Raw genomic sequence first — 20,438 nt, 5'->3', positions numbered from 1 at the left:
TACCTGACGCACACGACTAACATGCGGCTAAGGGTGCACGATGTCGGAGCGTGCCCATCCATCTGCACCGGAGAAAAGGCTCAAAATGGACGTCATGATATATTGAGATATACTGGTCGTTTTGAGGAGCATTTTCTTCGTGTGGGGCGTTCATTTGGCCGTTGACGTCCTGAAGTGAGAGGAAGATGCCATTTAGGTTATCAAAATATCACCAAAATGCGGACAGCCGACGAACTAGTCGAGATACTTACTCCAAAATGCACTTCAGCGACTATGGTTCGTAGATGTTCGTTCACACAATGCCATCTTCAGTGATTATTTCTCATGCCTACTTACTACACCTCTCGAGAACTACGGGGCTTACATGAAATGCATGAGGCCTCATTAATAGGCCAACTGTCCGAAGCTAATGGGTCACATGAAATCATCTTCGTCTCTTTCATCTAGATGGCGATCTACAGCGTTAGTCGTAGTTGTAAGACATTTGCTCACAGCTGTTGAGTAGCTCCTCTTTGGACCTGAATACACGGACACACAGAGACATCCGGGACACACTGTTCTGGGACTCTGTGCTTCGGTCCAGGTCAACACCATAAGATACCCTCATTGAGGACCGGGTAGCAAGCACACCTTTGCGTTTTCTGGATGGGCCCGGAGCTAAGAATCAAAAGAAATTTATTTCCATGTGGACTCACATTTGGGATAAGCCTGAAGAGCACCACCACACAGCGGGCAAGGTTCGCTATTGCAACAGTCGGCGTGATGTGATACGTGATTCGTTGCACCATAGCGGTCACTGGTATAAGTCGGCCGGTCGCAGATTACACAAAAGCCCAAGTCTGCGTTCCTAGACCACCATCTGGGTTGAAGTGCAATATCCTCAACCACCAACAACAGGCCGTCACTAGCACACTTTGAGCCTTGGCGCCGCAGGATTTGCCCCTGAACAACAATCACTTAAAGATAGCTGTGGACTTCCTGGGTTCCAGCCTCTGAAGCTTACCCATCGCTCGGTTCAGTTGTTTACGAAGGCCGTCAAAAGTTGTCGGTGGTTGTTTGGGAACAAGTGTAAGGGGAACATGTTGTTCCGGTAGTTGTACTGCGACAGCCAAAGTTGGTGGATTGAGAAGCAAGCTAAGAAACGGTCGATGATGAATAGTTCTAACTTCTCGGAACGGACTGATTTTGAAATACAGAGAACAGGTGTATGCAGGGGAGCCACATCGCCTTGTAGAAAAAGCATGTGCATTCTCCAGCACAGGTGTCGACAGTCTGGGGGCGCCTTAATGTTTGCACCACAAACTATAAGTTGGTTTACGTAGCCTGACCTCACCTTTTTTGTTCAAACACTTTCATACGGCAGCCTCGGCGGTCACGGTCCAAAGTGCTCCAAAACGAGAGAGTATGTTGTCATTCGACAGACCACCTTAAGAACGTGGGCATCACCCTCCAGAATTGCCGTCTGTCGCAGTGTCCCAATGTATGCATTTCGAATTCCCGCCTGAGCCAGGCGGTGTCCTGGGACACCTTCTGAATTGCCTGCTCTAACGTGTCGGAGTAGTGCACACAGTCTCTAAGGCGGCTGTTCGCATTCTCCACACGGGTGTTCGTCACATTACCGAAATGAACCATTCCGGACTGGGCGTGAATAGCCCATTTTCGGGTTATCTACAACCAGCGGGCAGTAAGATAGAAAACAAATCGTGGATCGGTGCGGCGCAAAAGCTGAAGATCTTGTGGGAATCCGTGTACTTGTAATACGATGAAGAAAAAACCCAATGTACAGCGTTTTCCAGGCAAGCCATGCGGTGAAACATGTGCCGGCTGTTTGTAGAATGTTTCTATGACCAAAATACATGGATACTAAATGATGCATACGTGCTTCCTGATAGCTTTGCGGACATGAAAATATCAAAGCATCACGTCACGGCCGAACACGACCCTTGCTTCACGCATTTGCGCCGCAAACTTGTCCATCACAAAAGGCTTAACCGGCTAAGTTTCATCGAAACCTGCCTTGAATAAATCGAAAAGTTTACAAACGGGATCAAACTGTTCACTCTCCACGAATGTTTACATAACCGGATGTCCGGTTCTCATGCCGTCCGTTATCAAGAGGGTGTACAGCTTATGTCTACATGCCGAATATTGAGTGTTTTTTAAAACTTACCCAAGGCGGTTTATTGCATGCGTTCCGTCTACATTCACTGCATTTGAAAAGCGTCGGAACAACGCTATCTGCTGCCATCGGGAGAAACATATGTGACTATAGTGACCTTCCTCTTCCTGACAAACAGGGAAGCGTCCGGTCTCCCGAAGTTTTGCCAGGACCAAGGGCGTATCATCTGCTACACTAAAACCCAACTATGCAGCACCTACTCAACAAAGCCGGTCGGCACTTCCGGCGGTAGTTGTTTATATACGGAGTGGTAAGAATCTTGCCGAATTCATCCGTCACAAACTGCCGCATCTCACACAAGGGCGTTCCATATTTCAGGGGGCCTTGCAGGCACCCAACTCGTCTTCGGTTAGCCGTAGTTTAGTGGTAGCCGGTCGTACGGATAATTTGGCAACTTGTGGTTTTGTTTCAGAAGAGAAGAGGTGATTGCCAGTTGGTTCCCTTGTCCCCGTAGACAAAACCACACTGGAAAAACTGGTGCTTCACGTACTTATTTTATTAGAAAATACGCTCAGCTTACTAGCTTATTCGGATTCCCCGACTTTCTGTTGGCCTTGGAGGTCGCCTGCTGCATTTGTAGAACATCCATTCGTGACGCAAAACAGCGTTGGTGCTTCGATTGCTGGATGGACGCACAAATACCATAGAGTTATCCCTCATGTATTGATTTAAGGCCTCCTCAAATGCCGTGAAGGATGGAGACGATACAGCCACAAATTTCTCAACAAACGCTGGTGAAGCCACTTCCGATGCACGAAGATCAATATAACAAATCGCAATAAGTGATGGCAGATGAGGGTAATGTTCGGACTGAGCACATATGCAAAGAAGTGCGATATTTTGAGTTATGGTTTTTATTCGCCCACAGGGGTATTGCAGATAAATGCATTGTGCTTCGAAGGCGCGCCGGAAAAAGCCGATCGGGTGAAATCAACTCAATGGAATCTTTTTCACACTGACTCTTCCCAATGACCGCCATAATCTCTTAAGTTACTCACCACAGCCCATGAGGGAGTTCAATTCCAAAACAGGCTTTCTGCTGTAGTTCTGGTTACATCAGCTACTCAGTTCATCCAGGCACTTCAATTCTGTTTCTGACCTTTGTTATGCATGGTGAAAAGAGACCAGCGACCAAAAAGGATTTGGGCATCTGGGTCTCCTCAATCCCGTCCTTCTCACTGCATCATGAGAAATCGGCCCAAAAGGCATTCGCCGTTTTACGGATGATCGGACGCACCTTCTCCCGTAGTATATGCATGGACGTCCAAATACTTTATGGGGCCTACGTCAGACCGCTCCTGGAGTACGCCAACCAAGTTGTCTACTCAGGACGCACGAAGGACATCACCCTCATTGAGCGTGCCCGGCGGGCCGCTACGAGAATGTTTGCCTGCCGCAACTCCGTGGACTGCGAAACGCGTCTCGCGATGCTTGATCCCTTTCCCCTGGAGTACCGTCGCCTCCGAGGGGGCCTAATTCCTACTTATGCCCTGTTTGAACAAAGCTTGGCAAACAAGTTTTTCACCGTTGACCCAGCAAACACACGGCGGGGACATAATAAGAAAATTTTCAAGCTCAGAGCACACACATTCATTAGACAAAATATTTTCTCATTTCGGGCAGTAGCTGCGTGGAATAACCTTCCTCTGACGGTTGTCCACGCATCCTCTAGAACCCATTTTAAAGCACTATTAGACATTTATTTATGCGAATCCTCGCGCTGGCAAGCATACTGCCCCGCGCTGAGAACATAAAGAGCAGTGCTACACCCTTTTTTCACTTGTGCCTTTCAGGTGAACGACAGCCACTGACCGGCAAGAACAAAAGCGACCCCGGAATCTTGGGCAAAAGCCCAGTAAACACGTCACGCCGCACCACCGGTGGCAAGAGGTGGGTGTTACGCTTGCCACCGATGGCTAAAAGCGGCCAAAGGTGGCAACCCAAAAATTTCATGAGATATTTAATCGGTGGTGCATTCAAACAAATCGGTTCCAAAAATTTCTTCTTAAATAGAGCTCCAGTGTCCAGAGAACCGTGTTACATTTGTTTTCAGAAGGCTTTTATGCAACAAATTCTATGTCTGGCTTGTATTCACAAACAAAATCAGTAACACAGCTGGCCACCTTTGGTCACCGTTAGCCACCGGTGGCACTGTGTTTACTGGGAGCCTAGATCCTGTGTATCAATCCGTGAATCCGTGAATCCGTGACCTGAATACACACTAATCGTGTGACCTTGAATTCTGCGAATAGACAGTGTCATTTGTCGGGTCCGCACTCACGTGTTTTCCGGAGGAAGGATCGGCTCCCACGTACCTTTCGCAATGGGCCGTAAAAAGTAGTTGTATCACTTTATTTCCATCTAATCTCACTGCAGGTCAAAGCGGAAACCACCAGTGAGTGCGACCGAGGATATCTACCATAAACGGGTCAAACATGAGTCACCGGAAAGTTTTGAACCGAAGTCTGCCGACATTATACTACCCTGTTTGAAGGATGCGTCACCAGTACCGGTCATCATTCCCAAGGAAGATACAGAGGAAACCTTTGTTCGACTCCCGTTAATTCACTCTTGTATAGCCAGTCTTTCTGTTTGTACGGAACTTCGTAAACCCGTCTTGTTGGCTGGTCCTGTGGGTTGTGGAAAGACGCGCTGTATCGACTTTGTGGCTTGTTTACAGAAAGCTTCCGTCTGTCGCGTGCAAATCAGTGAGCAAACAGATTCCAAGGTAATTTTGCTTGACTTTTTAAACGACTTATTTCACGTTTCTGGTTTGAAACTCAGTGGGTTGTTGTTACTCCTAATGCTTGGTGACCTACGTGCACTAATGAATCCAGTGGTTAATTTTATAACTTTGGTCGTAAGCCACGCCTAGCCTTGTTAATGCAACGCTGACAAATTGGGTGGACAAAGAATACCTACGAAATGTAGTCGAGAACATCACTGGATTTTCAGCTCCAAATGAGTATTTCGCTCACAATCGGTGGAACCTTGGTGTAGGTTATCACTAGTGCAGCGTCGAAGTCCATAATGATGACATCGAGATATTTGCTCAGACCCTGGGCTGCAACGATTGCCTCGGCGTGTCATCCAGGTTTAGATGAGGTAACCTGATTGTTGTATGAGGCTGTGGCCCGGTATAACTAATCCACTGGATAAGGGTTTGGTTGCGGTGACCATTCAGTACAAACAAAAGGGGGCCCAGTGCTCAACCTTAAAGAAGATTTAGTCGGACGCTCTATGACAAGCCCCAACTTGTCTTCTACGGACTTGAACAAACTGTAAAAGCCCAGATTCGAGCGAACCCAGGCTCCTTAATGGACTTTTTATCACATCTGTTCCATACTCATCCCGGAATTCAGGGCGGACATTACAATCAGCAGCAAAACCTTCGAGGAACACTAGCGCTCCATTGCCTGACTCAGTCACCGCTCAGTGGGACTGTTCTTGGCATGCCTTCAAGCCAATGAGCTTCTGGTCAAATCTGATGGTGCGTACCCAAATGAAATATTGAAACAATATTGCAACCAAACACTAGCTCCGCCTGATGCAGCTACATCCTCATTATCAGAGACAGCAGCATCAGTTTGAACATCGATGGCTTGCCGTTCAACCAGAAAGTTTAATTAGTTTTATTTAAAGCCCTAGAACGGAAAGTGTGGATGAAGGAGAGGACCTGGTGTTGGCTATCGCAAGCATTACGAGGTGCCTACAGCTTCGTGCGCTCAGTAAGGTGGTCTGGATAGAAAGGCCATCGACACCGATCAGGCGCCATTGCAATTTTTCCATTCAAGCGCAGGAGGAGTCACTGACACCCCATCCTGGAATGCGTACAACTCGAACAACGCAAACTCTTCATAATCTCTTTCACACCCTTCTTCTGCGTCATACGTTGCCCACCTCGTGGTTTAAGCGATTGTGAAAAAGGTATGGAGAACAACATTCGTCTTGGCAGACCGCTTCGACATGCGCCGCACATGGTCGAGCCACTGTGGTTGATGGTACGAGGTTTTCCGCGATTGAAGTACCTTCGGCACAACCAAACACTCCTATTCTAATTATCTCCTTACGAATTCGTTGACGCTTCTGAGGTATCGGCGGTCAAAATCCTGAAGTCGCCTCACATCATCTGTCCTCAGACCAACCGTACAACAATAGAGCCATTACTGTAGACTGGTACACGCAATTCTTGAGCTCAAGTTATATGCCTTTTTGACGCCTTTGAGATTCAATCGGACTCCGTCAGATCTAATACGACTGCTGGGGTATGCGAAATTCCCCACAACCTCCGTTGATCCTCCTTGAATTGTAAAGGCTATTCTTGGGGGCGGATGGCTCGGTAGTTGGGGCGCGAATTTACTGACCGGAATGTACGTGGTTTGTACCCGACCTCTTCATCTGGACTTCTGTCTAGACCTGAGCAACCTGACAGTATCCCAGCCCTTGTGATTCTTTCGGATGGTCTGGTAGCTAGTTACCGGAAGAGTATCACAGCTGGACGGTTATTATTATTATTACTAATAATAATAATGTTTCAGAGATCGCATGCTATGAAACACGACTTTGCACTTTGGAGGTGCTAGGCGCATGCCGGAAGATGGTATGGTGGTGGTCAGTTTATTCAGCGATTATGATGTCTTCTGCGCATCAAGGTTCTCACCAGTGGACATCCTTGTCAGAGAGAGAAGCTTTTGGAGAGCTCCCCATGCACTCTCACTTTCGGGGTGTGTGAATATGGGGATCGGATTATGTTCACAACTTTCTGGGGCAAGTGCGCAAGTATTGTTAACAGCACCGACTGGTCGACAGAATCGAATGCACCCTTGAAGTCAAGGAGCACCTAAATTGTGGGTTGCCTGTACATGTGGCGTTGCTCTTTGAATCGAACCACCCTTGAAGTCAAGGAAACCCCATCTAATGATGGGTTAAGCTGTGTCTGCTCAGACCAGGAGGCTTGGTGAACCTAAAAAGTCGAAGAAATGGAAGGTGCAAAAATGTTGGAAACGTACGCAGGCTGTTACACTTGATTCGTTTGAATGGTCTTTGGAATCCTCTTGACAGTGAAACCACCAAGGATCATAGTAGCTGTCCGATATCCATCAGCTAAGTACGTTTGCAGTGTCGGGTAGCATGCTTTGGACAACATTCTAGTTCGTCACGTACCATTTCCAGCCCGGAATGTCGACCTTTGACAGTACTGGGCTGGAGACACTCAGCTATATGGCGTACATGACGTCTCTTTACATCCAGATTGATCGAGTGTGCAGTATAGGCACCTCAGAAGTTTGTACTCGGTTACGTCTTCCTTCCTGCCTCACGTTTTTCTTTGCATTGTAAGATTCTATTCAAATCAATTGGTACTACTGATTTGATGTCACTGATGATGTTGATGCTACCATTGACTTGTGATGAACTAAGAAATTTGGAAGCCGTCTAGTGAATGCGACAACCGTGATATTGTGGCTCTACTTGGTGTGTAACTGGAACATCTATCAGTGTCGTTAACGATTGAGTCCCAATTCAGAGAGGTGGCGGTTTTCAAGCCATTTGAGGAACGGCTTAAGGATTATATTCCTTGTTGACTCTATCATCCGATATCAAAATTTGGGTCGTTTTAATCCACTACATGGTTGCAAGGAAAGCTCTGTGGAATAAGCGATTCTGTGACGTGCGAAACCCGTAGCTTAATCAGTGTGTCTTACAATTGGATTATTCTATTCACCGAGGGTGTGTTCCCTTCAACGCTATCAGCCATATAATATAATAGTTAAGCTGTAAGACTGTCGATGCCTAACTGACATGTCACCCGAAGGATGCACGAGGTTGCTCAAGCTTAGACAGGAAGAGTCGAGATGTCGGGGTCGGGTTCGAACCACGAACCTTCAGGTCAGTAAGTTCGCCCAATAGTCTAAATTGAATTTGCGATTTCTGACAATTGCTTAAAGGCTATTCTAATGGCTGACTTTCGGAGCTGGAGTTAGTTCGACGAATGTCACTGCGACCAGAGGTCGAACGTATCGTTGGAGCTCTTAGACCTGCAGACCGGACAAGCTGGATCTTCACCTTTTGCTGCCATTTGCGCTGGTTCGTCAGCCTCCAGCGGACACGGTGATCCTACGGCGGAACTCCGATGGAAAGCTTATATTAACTAGACCCTTCCTAGCTTTCTGAAGTTATTAGCCAGCTAGGCCTGCGATGATGCTAGGAGGAACCATCGTCGTACCAACCTAATTGGCGTAGAATACTGAGTGTTTCGATGTGCCAAGCTCGCAGCTGTGCTAGAAGTGACTCAATGGTCACCATGTCGACGGGCTCAAGGGAAACTGTAGCTAACTACGGAACACCATCCGGGTGTATAACGGGTGGGCTTATTAGTGATTCAGCCCTCCAGTATATCCCAACCGGACACCAATGGGTTCAACTGTCTAGATATTTCTAACATTAATTCACTCGCGAAAACATTGACCGAAAATGTTGGCCGAACACCTCGAAGAAGAAGCTACCTGACCTTCTGCAACCCAGCCTGTGGAGATAGTGCATACAGGCGAATGAAATGTAAACCCTAATCGCCCGTCGGAAGAAGAAATGAAGTACGGAATATGGATACTGAAAGGTGAGAAGGCACTAGGACCGGAAGTTCTTTATCTAGCCCTCTTCAAAGAAGGCGGAGAACCCCTGGTAACCCGTCTGACAAAATTCAGTAGTTAGAGCGTGAGTTTACTGACTGGAAGGTCCATGGTTCGAACTCGACTTCTGAATTTCGATTTCCCCTGTCTAGGCTTGTGAAACCTGGAAGTATCCCAGACCTCTTGCTTCCTTTGGGTGACATGGCAAATAGGCACCGGAGGAGTGTTACCGCTGAACGATATTTGGGACGAAGACAAAGTGCTTGCAGAATGGGACATGTCGACAATTATTCCTGTCTTCAAAAAGCGTACGCGGGCGCTGTGTGAAAACCACTGTGGCATCAGTCTGGTAGCTGTGGCATCGAAGTCTTCTCTCGTCTTATCCTTTCAAGGTTTATTGAACACAGGGAGAGAGGCAGATCCGCAAAGACCAAGTTGGGTTCCGTGCTGCAAGAGGATGAGTTGATCGTATGTTCACTCGCCTCTAATGCGCAGCTACCCACCCTACCTCCTCAAATCATCGGTGGACGAAATTGTGGTAGCTACAGCCACTGTCCGACGAATAAGCGGTTCTTACAGCTGATAATAATAATAATAATAATAGTAATAATGAATGCCTTGAATATTCTGAAGGCCTCATGATCCGTGGTTCGAACCTGACCTCTACCTCTCGACTTCCCCTGTGTAGGCTTGGATGACCTGGCAGTATCCCAGCCCTCGTGCCTACGTGTGGCATGGCAGCTAGGCACCGAAAGGATGCTACAGCTGAACAATTATTTTTATTTTTTTATTATTCTGAAGTGCTGAGGCTACAGCGGTACCGGAAGTGACTTTCTGGGACCATCAGTACATCAAGCTGAATGGTGGCGAGTGCCATGTGTGTGCCCAGGGTGCACCCGATTAGAAATGCGGGAATCCAAATAACCGTCTGCACATACCGTGGTTAGCGACTGCCCAGTTATTTTCGCAACCTTAACTTGAAGAAACTTAGGTGGTTCTTCACCAAAAGGATCTGGCTTGGGTTGTCAGGTTTTCGTGTTTTCACTGCCTTGTCGGATTGATTTTGTATACGTTGATATATATTGCACTATATTGTTTCGAATTGCACTTAAATGCATTCTGTTGTATTCTATTTGTCCATTTTGTGTATGCCTCTGCAAATGGTCCACTCTAACATAGTGTACATTTCTGAGTGTTAAGCCTGCAATGGCAACATGGATGCTCTATGTGACTCGTTGTGAAGACGGATAAATGATGGCTAGCCGTACGACCGTGCCCAAAATGCGCCTGTTAAGTGTTACGGGCCACCAGACGACCCTTTCCATGCATTTCGAGGCTAAATCGTTTAGCTTTATTCGTTTGAAGTAGGATTATGAGTAATTAGGCGGGCGTATTGATGACTTTATACCCTTTGGCTCTCTCACCCCGGGTTTAACATCTAGTAAAGAACTCTCACGTGAATATGCATGCCTCGGCGTAAACCACATGTGGCATTACAAATAATGCGCAGGCTTTCGTCGGCGTATTTCGATGCTATCGGCCCATCCAAAAATTCATGTCAACCCTTATATATATGTTTGTATATTTACGTATATAATGGTTTTCTAGATGCTGATTCTCCCTTCACATATATAAAATTCGTAAACCCAGTATGCCCACAGTTAACAGTAAAATATCTCGATTTCCTTGCTTGTTTGATATCAAACAGAGTCTTTTGGGAGCCTACTGTTGTACGGAGACACCCGGTCAATTTGTTTGGCGACCGGGTCCTTTACTAACTTCTTTAACGCAAGGATCTTGGCTGGTACTCGAAGATGTGGACCGTGGACCCGCGGACTTGCAGATGTTGCTCGCTCCGTTATTTAAGCCCAATCATTCATCGAGTCATCGTCTCGACCTCATTGATCCCACCACGGGTCTGCCTGTTGATCAACACCGAAACTTCCGCATTCTAATGACGCGTCGGCTTGTTCTCAGTCGCACTAATGAATGGCGAATGGAATGCGACAATCCCTGCGCGGAGTTTATTGACCGACACTGTTCAGTCATCATGTTGCCTTCTCTCACTGATGACAGTCTACGAAAAGTATGTGTCTACTATTCCATTTTTTCGAACACCCAAATTCACCTTTCTACGCTGTTCCGAAATCGAGTCAGTCAACCAAAACTAGCTTAGCCGCTTTCTGGCGACCTTTTTAGGAAGGAAACTTTCGCTCATAAACAACGCGGTATCATTTCTTCCTTTCTAGGACAGTCACCCTTCTCCTGAAAACAAACAAAGCACCTCACCGTCCTAGTTATGTTGATGCTTAGTCTCTACGAAGTACGCCTCTGACCCAGGGCATATTTCTCCTTGTTAGCTAATCTGGTTTGGGCTCAGGTTAGCTGAGAACTGACCGGAAGGTCCGTGCTCTAAATCTCTGCATCTCGACTGCTCCTGTCTAGGCTTGGACAATCTGAAAATCTCAGCCCTTATCCCTCCTTCGGGTGACGTGGTAGGTACACACCGAAAATGTATCACGGATGAACGATTATTTCCGTTATTAATCCAGTTTATGTACCCTGCTCTGTACTTTTCGTTCTGTGTTTGTCTGTGGTGTATAACATGTGTGAGATGTGAATACTCACCAGGCAAAAGAACTGAATCCATCTGAATGGCCAGGAGGTTGGTTCTCAAATCTGTGATATCGTATGTGCTTGTAGGCAAGAGCGGTAGTATACCACGATTAATTCCGGTATTTTGTTTCAGTTGGTTAGCCGACTCCACCCCTCACTCCACACGTTGCTTGACCGCGTTTTAACTATTTATGGGTGTGTTCGGCAAGATCTGGAGTCCAGTTCAGCATTCACTGGGTCGCGCACCATTTCACCACGGGATTTGTTGAAATTCTGTGCTCGAATATCTCGACCTTCTGTTGAATCTCTCCAGTCTGACTCCTTGCTGTTGCATGCAGTTGACTGCTTCGTAGCTTGTGTGTCCGACCCAAGCCGTTTGCTTCAGCTGGCTTCTAAAATAGCCGGAGAGCTCAATCTGACTGCGGAGAAGGTTAGTCTCGTGTGCCTATCATGTTTCTCCTCTGTTAAACTGCTCTGTTCTGTTGAATTTTTTTCATGTGAACGTTCGTTTTCAGCAACAAGCGTTTTTCCTAGGTAGTCATATAGTTCAATGGGGCCTCTCCGCTTTCCCATGACATTATTTAAAAATCGCGTCATGTACCATGTGATTAGGTGGTACGGTTAGATTTTTACGTATGGCACCGTTTTGATATCATGATATGTCATGCATGATGTACTATCTGACTGACAAGGCACGCAAGTTAGGGGTTTTCTTAACCCCTTCTTCACAATGTCGCGTCTAAACGTGACCGACGTTTCCATACTGGCGCTAACTTCAAAACCACAAGCGTTACTCATGTGCTACAAAGATTCGAACAGAGAAAATCACTACTGTTTTTATTTCCCTGAATTCAATGAATTCCTCGCTGTTGAGACGTTGATCATCGCAGAATGCTCAGAATTGCCCATATATCTTACACCTCTGGTTCACTAGGTAGTCAGTGGAAACGGATGAGAGGCACCGAAGGTTGGACTAGTCGGTTCGTTCATTTTTGCCGAACTGCTGTTAACTTGCGCCCGAGCACATATTTCGTAACCTGAACGGTTTGGAGAAATAACCGCTGACCTAGTTGCTGCTTCAACTCGTCAGTTTTATGGGGTTTGGATGCATTGCGTGGATGTACTGAGCTGAGAGTGCTTGAAATCCAACCGGACTCTGTCGAAGACGGACTATTAAGACACACACACATTGTTGGTAGTGTGAGGAGTTGGGATTTTTGTGGGATTTCGTCCTGTAAGTGAAGCCAGTCTATGCTGAAAAGCCGAGAAGCACTGTACAGCTGTTTCATCCTTATTGGGAATCATCAGCAGTGCGCATCTCACGAAACTCCGAAGAGTCTCGAACCCGCGACCTCCCGGCTAGTAGTTTGGACACTTAACCGTTCGGCCACGAGTGGCTGATCAGCAGTGTGATTAACTCGCACTTAGACAGGATATAGCGCCGCTCATCCTTCAATCACGGGATCCACATCACGCGGTCACACGTGTTGACTGGCTCCTCGAGCAACGACTTCTCAGATAGAAGTTTCACACATCGGGTGAAGTTTATTCTTCCACTGAGCTACCTATATATCGTTCAGCATAGTTGACTTCACTTACAGGCCGAACTCCCACAAAAAACACACAGTTAGTGGTGAATCCCGTGCCACTGAACGTGAGACCGCTTTTAGAAGTGTGGTGCCTGTCCTACATCAAGCTCCCTGTCAGATTACCGATGCCGCTATCAGCGGATGGGGGGCTCATGGCTAACCTGTAGGACTGGTATCAGTCCTTTTGTACAACGATCCCAGCAGCTACCGTGTATTTCTTGACCAGCTGTGATGGAAACTTCATTTGCCGCCTTGTCAACGCTTACTTAGGTTTTAAGATATTGGATGTTCGACAATCGTTGTCTCAGAACCATAGCTTGAGTGGGTGGGTGTCGGCGAATCCGTAATGAGGCAGTTAGAAGGCGCGTTTTCGGTTGTGCAACGGGTACTTCCATTGAAGAATGTGTCCAGCACCAGAAACTGCTTTGGCTGGGACATGTGTTGCGTATGTCGAACCATCGTTTACCAAAGAGAGCGCTGTTTTCCATGCCTAATTCAGAGTGGCTTAAACACAGAGGTGGCCAACCCTTGACTTGGCAGAGGAGTATGAAGGAGATCACGAAACGCTTGGGTGCTGTCGGTGCTACTCGCCTTCCAGGATGGGGACCGCGTGATCCTCACTGTGCCTGGTTGGAGACACTACAAGATATGACTGTCAACCGATGTCAGTGGCGTTCTTGTGGTCAGTTTCTATCCAGATCGCCCGAGTGAGTGTTTGGAGGCATAGGCACCTCGGAATGACTGTGGTAAGCTAGCACTAAGTCCCTTCCCCTTTCAACTTTACTCTTTTCTTTACAATAAGGCTTTCATATAAAAATCATGGTTGTACGGCAGTGAAGCATCGGTATTAAACACTGATGTCATGCTGTCGATGATGATGATTGGAGACACTACAAGATATGGCTGCCAACCAATGTCAGTGGCGTTCTTGTTGTCAGTTTCTATCCAGATTGCCTGAGTGAATGTCTGGAGGTGTAGGCACCTCGGAATGATTGTGGTAAGTTAGAACTATCTCTCCCCTGCCCACATTTACTCTTCTTTACAATAAGACTTTCAAATGAATCATGGTTGTACAGCAGTGAAGCATCGGTGTTGAACATTGATGTCATCTTGTCGATGATGATGATGATTTTGGGGATGTCATCCTAAACAAATAGCCTCATAACTTTTGAGATAGCTGATATACCAACTCCCACAGGAACGTATGGAAGTTACCAGACAAGAATAAGGGGAGGTGTGACCATCTAATGTGAATTAATTACTCACTAGCGCCTATGCGTAGTGACAGCTCATCATAGAACATGGAAGCCTTGTGACGCAACGAGACGACTGACGGCATTGTTTTCTGTGAAGGGTTCTTGTTGCTTGAATTTGATCAGTGGTAATTTGCTGAGTTCCATCAGTTGGGAGCAGAGTTGTTATCGTGACACTGGCTAATGACCCTTCAAGGTTGGACTCAAGTCTGTCGTCAAAATCTGTATAATAGTGGAGATAGAAAACATGGCCCCAACTGAAATCTTAGTGACTGCGGTTGCATGAAGTCCAACTTGTGTTTGAAAGGTGCTTGATCACTCTCATGAAAAGTACTCATCTTTTCCACCGAATTGTAAGTGAACCGATAAGTGACCTGACTGACTGATGCATAGGACAGTCGCTATTTATTGGCCCACTCAAACTGCACGGCATTGGAGCGTCGGTGTCAACACTGATGTTGCGGTCTCTGACGATGACGTTTCATTTAGACGGTCAACTATACCTGATTATCTGGTATTGGTCAGAGATCCGTACTCAGTGGAACTGTCGATTTAACCAAGCTGAGCTGTGTGTATCTGATATTACGTACCACAAAACACAAGGGTTTTGGCACCCTGCCTCTGGAAAAGTAGGGTGGTATGTGACTAATGTCAGCCTCTGGTTTATTTCTTGTGTTTACTACCGAACCAGAGCGTACAGCTTACCGACACCCGTCCTGGTAGTTCGTTTTTCAGAGCCCTTGAGGTCAAACCCGGGCGCTAAGTTGACCATGTCTGGCGCCTAGAGGCACTTCCAATTAAAAGAGCCCATCGTGTACTGAACAATACCTCCACATAACATGACCACCACTGCACTAATCTTCGAACAAAATATTGTTTCATCATTTCCAGGTTATGTTCATTCTCTACAAACGATCCGTTGATCTTCGGTTGGATCCAGACGGAGCATTGATGTATCTAGGACGAGCACAGCTTCCTTGTCATCGCACTGCAGAGTGGGAAGCACGGTTGGCGGGGTAGGTCGTTTTTCGGCACAATATTATGCGTTTTGTTGTATGAACGCTCTACTTTTCTTGCATTTTTTCTATTTTGAGCTTTCGGTCGTTCGCAATCATTCATTTGGTTATGATTGTCCTCATTTGAACACCATGTACCTCTAAACCATTTCAGTGGAGCAACTCTCAGCCAGTCGACCGGGGATGTTGTTTCTCCGTTCGCTTCAACGCACTTGGCTTGCACTCTGCTCGAGCGTCTTGCAGTAGCTGTTGAGCACAAAGAGCCAGTTCTTCTTGTCGGGGAGACGGGGACGGGAAAGACTTCAGCTATTCAACAGTTGGCACATCTTTGTGGCCGCCGTTTGCGCGTAATCAACTTGAATCAGCAATCAGACAGTGTTGATCTACTTGGCGGGTATGTTTCCTGTCCGCTAGCCACCTGTATTGTTTGGTAGTCCCTCCCGATGGACTTGAACATGTCAAGCATCATATCGTTGTGTGTAGTCGTGTCAACTCATTTTGGATGCCTCGCTCATACTATTCAACCATACACATCTCGCGAGTGAAGCTCAAACTAACGTTCGATAAAATATGGTGGTGATCGTCGAGTTGTTGTGCTACTTTAATGTGCTGATGAAGTGCAACGCAAGGGAATTACGAGAGCCAAGACTGGTTACCGAAGCCGGAGCAGGATCAGTCATGAAACTAGAGTCAGATTCAGATCACAGACTTTTCTGGAACACGTTTGCAACTTACCCATTTGGCTATATCAACCTCTAACTGACATTTGAACTACTAGTGCGGCACTCCAATCAAGAAGGAACGTTCGAAAAAGTTACTTTAGACAGCCTAGTCTGCTATCGTATATAGAGGTGGCAAACCGTCCAGAGAAGGTAATACCTTTTTCTCTATGTTCCCACGATACTTCCGTTTGGAAAGATGTCACAAATGCGGACCTGGTTTATATTACACGAACGCGAGTTTTCATGCGCGTCTGAGCAGCGTCGTCTGATGTTTCATTTCCTGCGTATCATTTTGGGACTAGGCAGACAAGGGAATAGCGTTCTGCTTTGATAGTCAGTTCCGAGTGTACTCTACTATTCAATGCTACATTATCTTATGTTTACATTTTATAGCTTCAAACCAGTAGATACACGCTCCCTTGTGAGGCCTGTGCGAGAGCGTTTCGAAGCACTGTTTTGTCGAACCTTCCGAATGGACAAAAACGTAGGATACCTGGAACATATCAATGTAAGTTGACGCTTTTTTTCATTAGTGCCAACACTTTTCACGTTATCGTCCCACTCCTCTGTTTCACCGGCATGTGTCCGTTTGCCTCCTGCCGTTTCTCTCACAGGAATACTTCAATTCAGGACAGTGGCGCGATCTGATAACCTTGATGCAGCACCCTACACGTTTGGCTGTCGAACGCCCTGCTGGTTCGGCTAACTTGTTGCATGAAGAATGGCTTGGGTTACTCGATCAGCTAAACCAATTGCAAAGACGTTTCGAAAATGCTGTCAAGACAAATCAGTCGGCCGTAGGTTTCGCCTTCATCGAGGGTGCTCTGGTTCGTGCTGTGCAAGATGGTGACTGGGTACTTTTGGATGAAATCAATCTGGCACCTGCGGAGATGTTGGACTGCTTGAGCGGGCTTCTGGATTCTGAGCAAGGGAGTGTGACACTAGTGGAACGCGGGTAAATTGTGCTTGTATACTCCGATTTTCATACCATGACTACCTAACTCAAAATTTTGTAAGTCAGTCAGTCGTAAGAATCGAAACCCATCAGCCTGTCGAATTTGACATTAACCTTGTGTAATTTCTTCCCTACAAAATGTCGGGCAGCGTACCTGGACGATCTAAATTTATCACACATTAAATTCAAATTTTGTTTCAGGTTCAAACCGCTTGCCTCCCCATGTCAGTCCTTTTATGGTTCAGGATAGATGCCAGGCCTTTCTATTCCAGATCGTTCTACTGCTTGGGTTGCGCTCACATCCTGCTGATGCACTCGAGTGAGGTGTGCTTAACTCAGATGCCAGGCCTTTCTATTCCAAATCGTTCTACTGCTTGGGTTGCGCACACATCCTTCTGATGCACTCGAGTGAGGTGTGCTTAACTTACAAAAACAGCCATCTAGGCTTTTCGCTGTTTGATCCCATCCATTATAATAGCATAGTAATGACCGCAGGTTAGCTGAAGACGGTCACACACCTGGATGGCTGGATGTGCTGCTCAGCAGTCTAGGTGAAGAGTAAAATTGTTCGTCACATATCGAGAATTCACGGATTAGTGTGGATTGAAAATTCAACATTGGTCAGGGTTTGTCATTGTGTTGATTGAGAACTAGAACAGGGACGAAATCTATTGGACGGCGAATTAACAGGGTAGTCCTCGACGTGGTCATTACAGTGAAGGTGGTTGGTAGACACTGCTGTAAGGTGTTCCCCTTCCCCTCTATTTCCAGCGACAAAACACCACTTAAACGCAATCCGGACTTCCACCTGTTCGCCGCAATGAACCCATCAACGGATGTGGGCAAACGTGAACTGCCTGTAGGACTGCGCAATCGTTTTACCGAAATCTACGTTCCTGAACTGGACCCTGGAGTAAATGACTCACAACTCAATCCTATTCGTGCCACAGACCGTGAAGATTTGGCTATTCTAGTCAGGGCGTACTTGTTGCCGCTCAATCCGTCGCCTACACAAGTTACGACAGTTGTACGGCTATACGCTGCTTTGAGACAAGCGGCTGTCGAAGGTCTGGTGGATGGAGTTGGCCAAAAACCCCACTTTAGGTAAGCGATTAGCGTTCATTTATCACTTTTTTGTAGTTCGGATACTGTTCATCATTAGATTGTGTATTCGACCGCCCCTCTATTTTTCAAAATACTGTTTACAGCAGACATATCTGGTGATTTTGTGATGTACTTGTTAGCGGGAATGCACCTTCATACGTTTATGTTAGTGTATTTCGTACTAACTTGTGTTTTTTCACCCTACTTTAGTCTCCGTACCTTGTGCCGCGCTTTGGTCGAAGCTGGTCGTGGATATCACGGGAGCACCATTCGTTCTCTGTACGAGGTAGGCTGCGATTGATCGGACCCACCATTCGCTCTACTTGAGTTTGGTTAGGTTGTCCATCATTTCTGTACGATGACCAGCCTTATTGGTAAAACGATTCATGTAGTTTCTGGCACAGTCTCGTTCAGAGTGCTTTTTTGGGGCATCGTTGCATCCTTCTAGTGTTTTTCACACCTTTTAACGCGTTTCGTATCACTGGTTGGAGTGGTGTCACAGATAAAAATGAGACATTCAAAATGAATTTCACCAGTCGGAATTTATACAGGATGAGCTCTGTTGTGTTGTAGACGCAGGACCCAGTTAGCCCATGAATCTGTTGATAACTGGTGATCATGGAGGCTAGCATAAGCTAATTCATGCTGTTGCTGCGTCAGACACTACTGTATTCCATCCGTCAACGATTGTCACCTCGGCTTGATCGTGTGTTCCTGAAAATCAATGCTCCTTTTCAATCCGAATCAGTGTATCCCGTTTTATCCCACTTTTTATGTGGATAAAAGTTTGGTCTTCGTCCTTGGGTCGACATACTCTTCATGTCTACGTTGAGGTCCCATAATTTGTGAAGAGCTTCCTTTGTGATGGTGACATCAGGGGGCTCAATTATCGTTCTACGTCAAAGGCGTAGACTCCTCTGTTTCTGTGTTTTCTCTAGGCTTCTTGGAAATATTTGCTACAAAACTAAGAATATCTTCCGTTCTCTTTGCTTCTCACTCAGTTTACAACATCTGTTGCCAGGTTTTCATTATACGGTGATGAAGCACTTGTATTGCTTTCTGTGATATTGATGTCCTTTTCTGTTCATTTACCCAGGGTCTGATATTTAGTTTCGGGTCTCAACTCAGTCGTGCCAGTCGACCTATACTGGATACGTTGGTGCGACGGTATCTGGCTTTGATACATGGAACCCGAGAGCAAAAACTGGACCATACTTCACTGTCCCATTTGTTATCCAGTCCACTCCCCATGCCTGCTCATCGATCAACCCTGAAAGACCAGTCTTCGGCAATGGACTATTTACCTGTTGAAGGTTATTGGGTTCCTCGTGGGCCAGGTGAACCACGACAAACTAGTCCCGATGCCCTGGTAGACGGCTCTTATGTGTTGACTCCTAGTGTGCGTGCTAATCTCAAGGATCTGGCCAGGGTTGTTGCAGCTGGGTAAGTCTGCCTGTTTCACTCTCACACTGCCCTTCTGTCCATAATTTCCAATGATATACAGGGGCGACCATTCAGGAAATGTGGTATTTGGTCACAGCTGACTGGGAGTCCCATTGCAGTTCCCTTTGAAAGGAGCTTTTTTAGACCAGCTGTCTTTTTTGGGCTGTTTTTCGGACGGTCATATGAATTTCTCCATCGTTTGGGGGTCGTACGTCTATTCTGGACCAGTTGTCAAATTAATCGTTGATTAATTGTAGTATAAAGAGATATTTTGGGATTTCAGTAAAGTTTTCATCCTGCAAGTCGATTCGAGTGTATACTGAAAAGCTGATGAGCGCTGTACAGCTCCTCTGTCTTTGGAGAATCACCAGTATTGGACATATTACGGATTTGTGAATACGTAAACTTGTGGCTTCCAAACTCTTAGTTGACGGCTATTCCGCTCTGCCACGGGTTTGATTAACTTAAACTTGGACAGGATATAGCGCCATTCATCTTTCAGTTGTACAGTTCCCATCGCGTTGTCACGTGCTGACTGGTGATTCCGAACAAGGATGAGACAGCTGCTTCTAGGCTTTTCAACGTAGGTTTACTTCCTTTGTACGATGAAATCTCTTTCACGTCCCAAAGTATTCTCATACTTCCATCACACTGTAAGTAAGCAAAACGTCTCACGAGCTCTTTGAGTCTTCCATCTGAGAAGTCATCACTCGATGAGCCCGTCAACACGTAATCACGTCATTTTCACTCCTTTTGTTGGAGTAATGTATTTGAACAACGGACACATGTCGAAACAAGGTATGAAAAAATGTCTCTCTGCAGTCTAATAAGCTAAATCAAAAAGCTTGTTTAACCCTGAAGGTAGGATGTGATTTTAGGACATCAGATCAAACACTGAGTCTAACAAACCTCATCAACATTGAGTCGTTTTGTGG

At 46.3% G+C, this 20,438-nt stretch overlaps 1 protein-coding gene across 1 annotated transcript in view; it reads left to right on the top strand.

The window, feature by feature from the left end:
* Nucleotides 1-3,285: 3,285 nt before the first annotated feature.
* T265_07921 (hypothetical protein) overlaps nucleotides 3,286-20,438 on the top strand; it is a gene marked incomplete at both ends in the record, with an annotated part of 71,024 nt that continues 53,871 nt past the window's right edge. The window contains 11 exons of the mRNA XM_009173581.1: nucleotides 3,286-3,695; nucleotides 4,556-4,907; nucleotides 10,514-10,891; nucleotides 11,555-11,851; nucleotides 15,155-15,279; nucleotides 15,434-15,673; nucleotides 16,395-16,509; nucleotides 16,616-16,956; nucleotides 17,728-18,060; nucleotides 18,271-18,346; nucleotides 19,157-19,503. Of these exons, the coding sequence (XP_009171845.1) occupies nucleotides 3,286-3,695; nucleotides 4,556-4,907; nucleotides 10,514-10,891; nucleotides 11,555-11,851; nucleotides 15,155-15,279; nucleotides 15,434-15,673; nucleotides 16,395-16,509; nucleotides 16,616-16,956; nucleotides 17,728-18,060; nucleotides 18,271-18,346; nucleotides 19,157-19,503 (3,014 nt within the window). The remainder of the gene's footprint in view (nucleotides 3,696-4,555; nucleotides 4,908-10,513; nucleotides 10,892-11,554; nucleotides 11,852-15,154; nucleotides 15,280-15,433; nucleotides 15,674-16,394; nucleotides 16,510-16,615; nucleotides 16,957-17,727; nucleotides 18,061-18,270; nucleotides 18,347-19,156; nucleotides 19,504-20,438) is intronic.

The sequence above is a fragment of the Opisthorchis viverrini genome (assembly GCF_000715545.1).
Source record: "Opisthorchis viverrini unplaced genomic scaffold opera_v5_198, whole genome shotgun sequence".
Classification (NCBI taxonomy): Eukaryota; Metazoa; Platyhelminthes; class Trematoda; order Opisthorchiida; family Opisthorchiidae; genus Opisthorchis; species Opisthorchis viverrini.
Note: the sequence above shows the minus strand (reverse complement) of the source record. Positions and strands in the feature narration are given on the sequence as shown.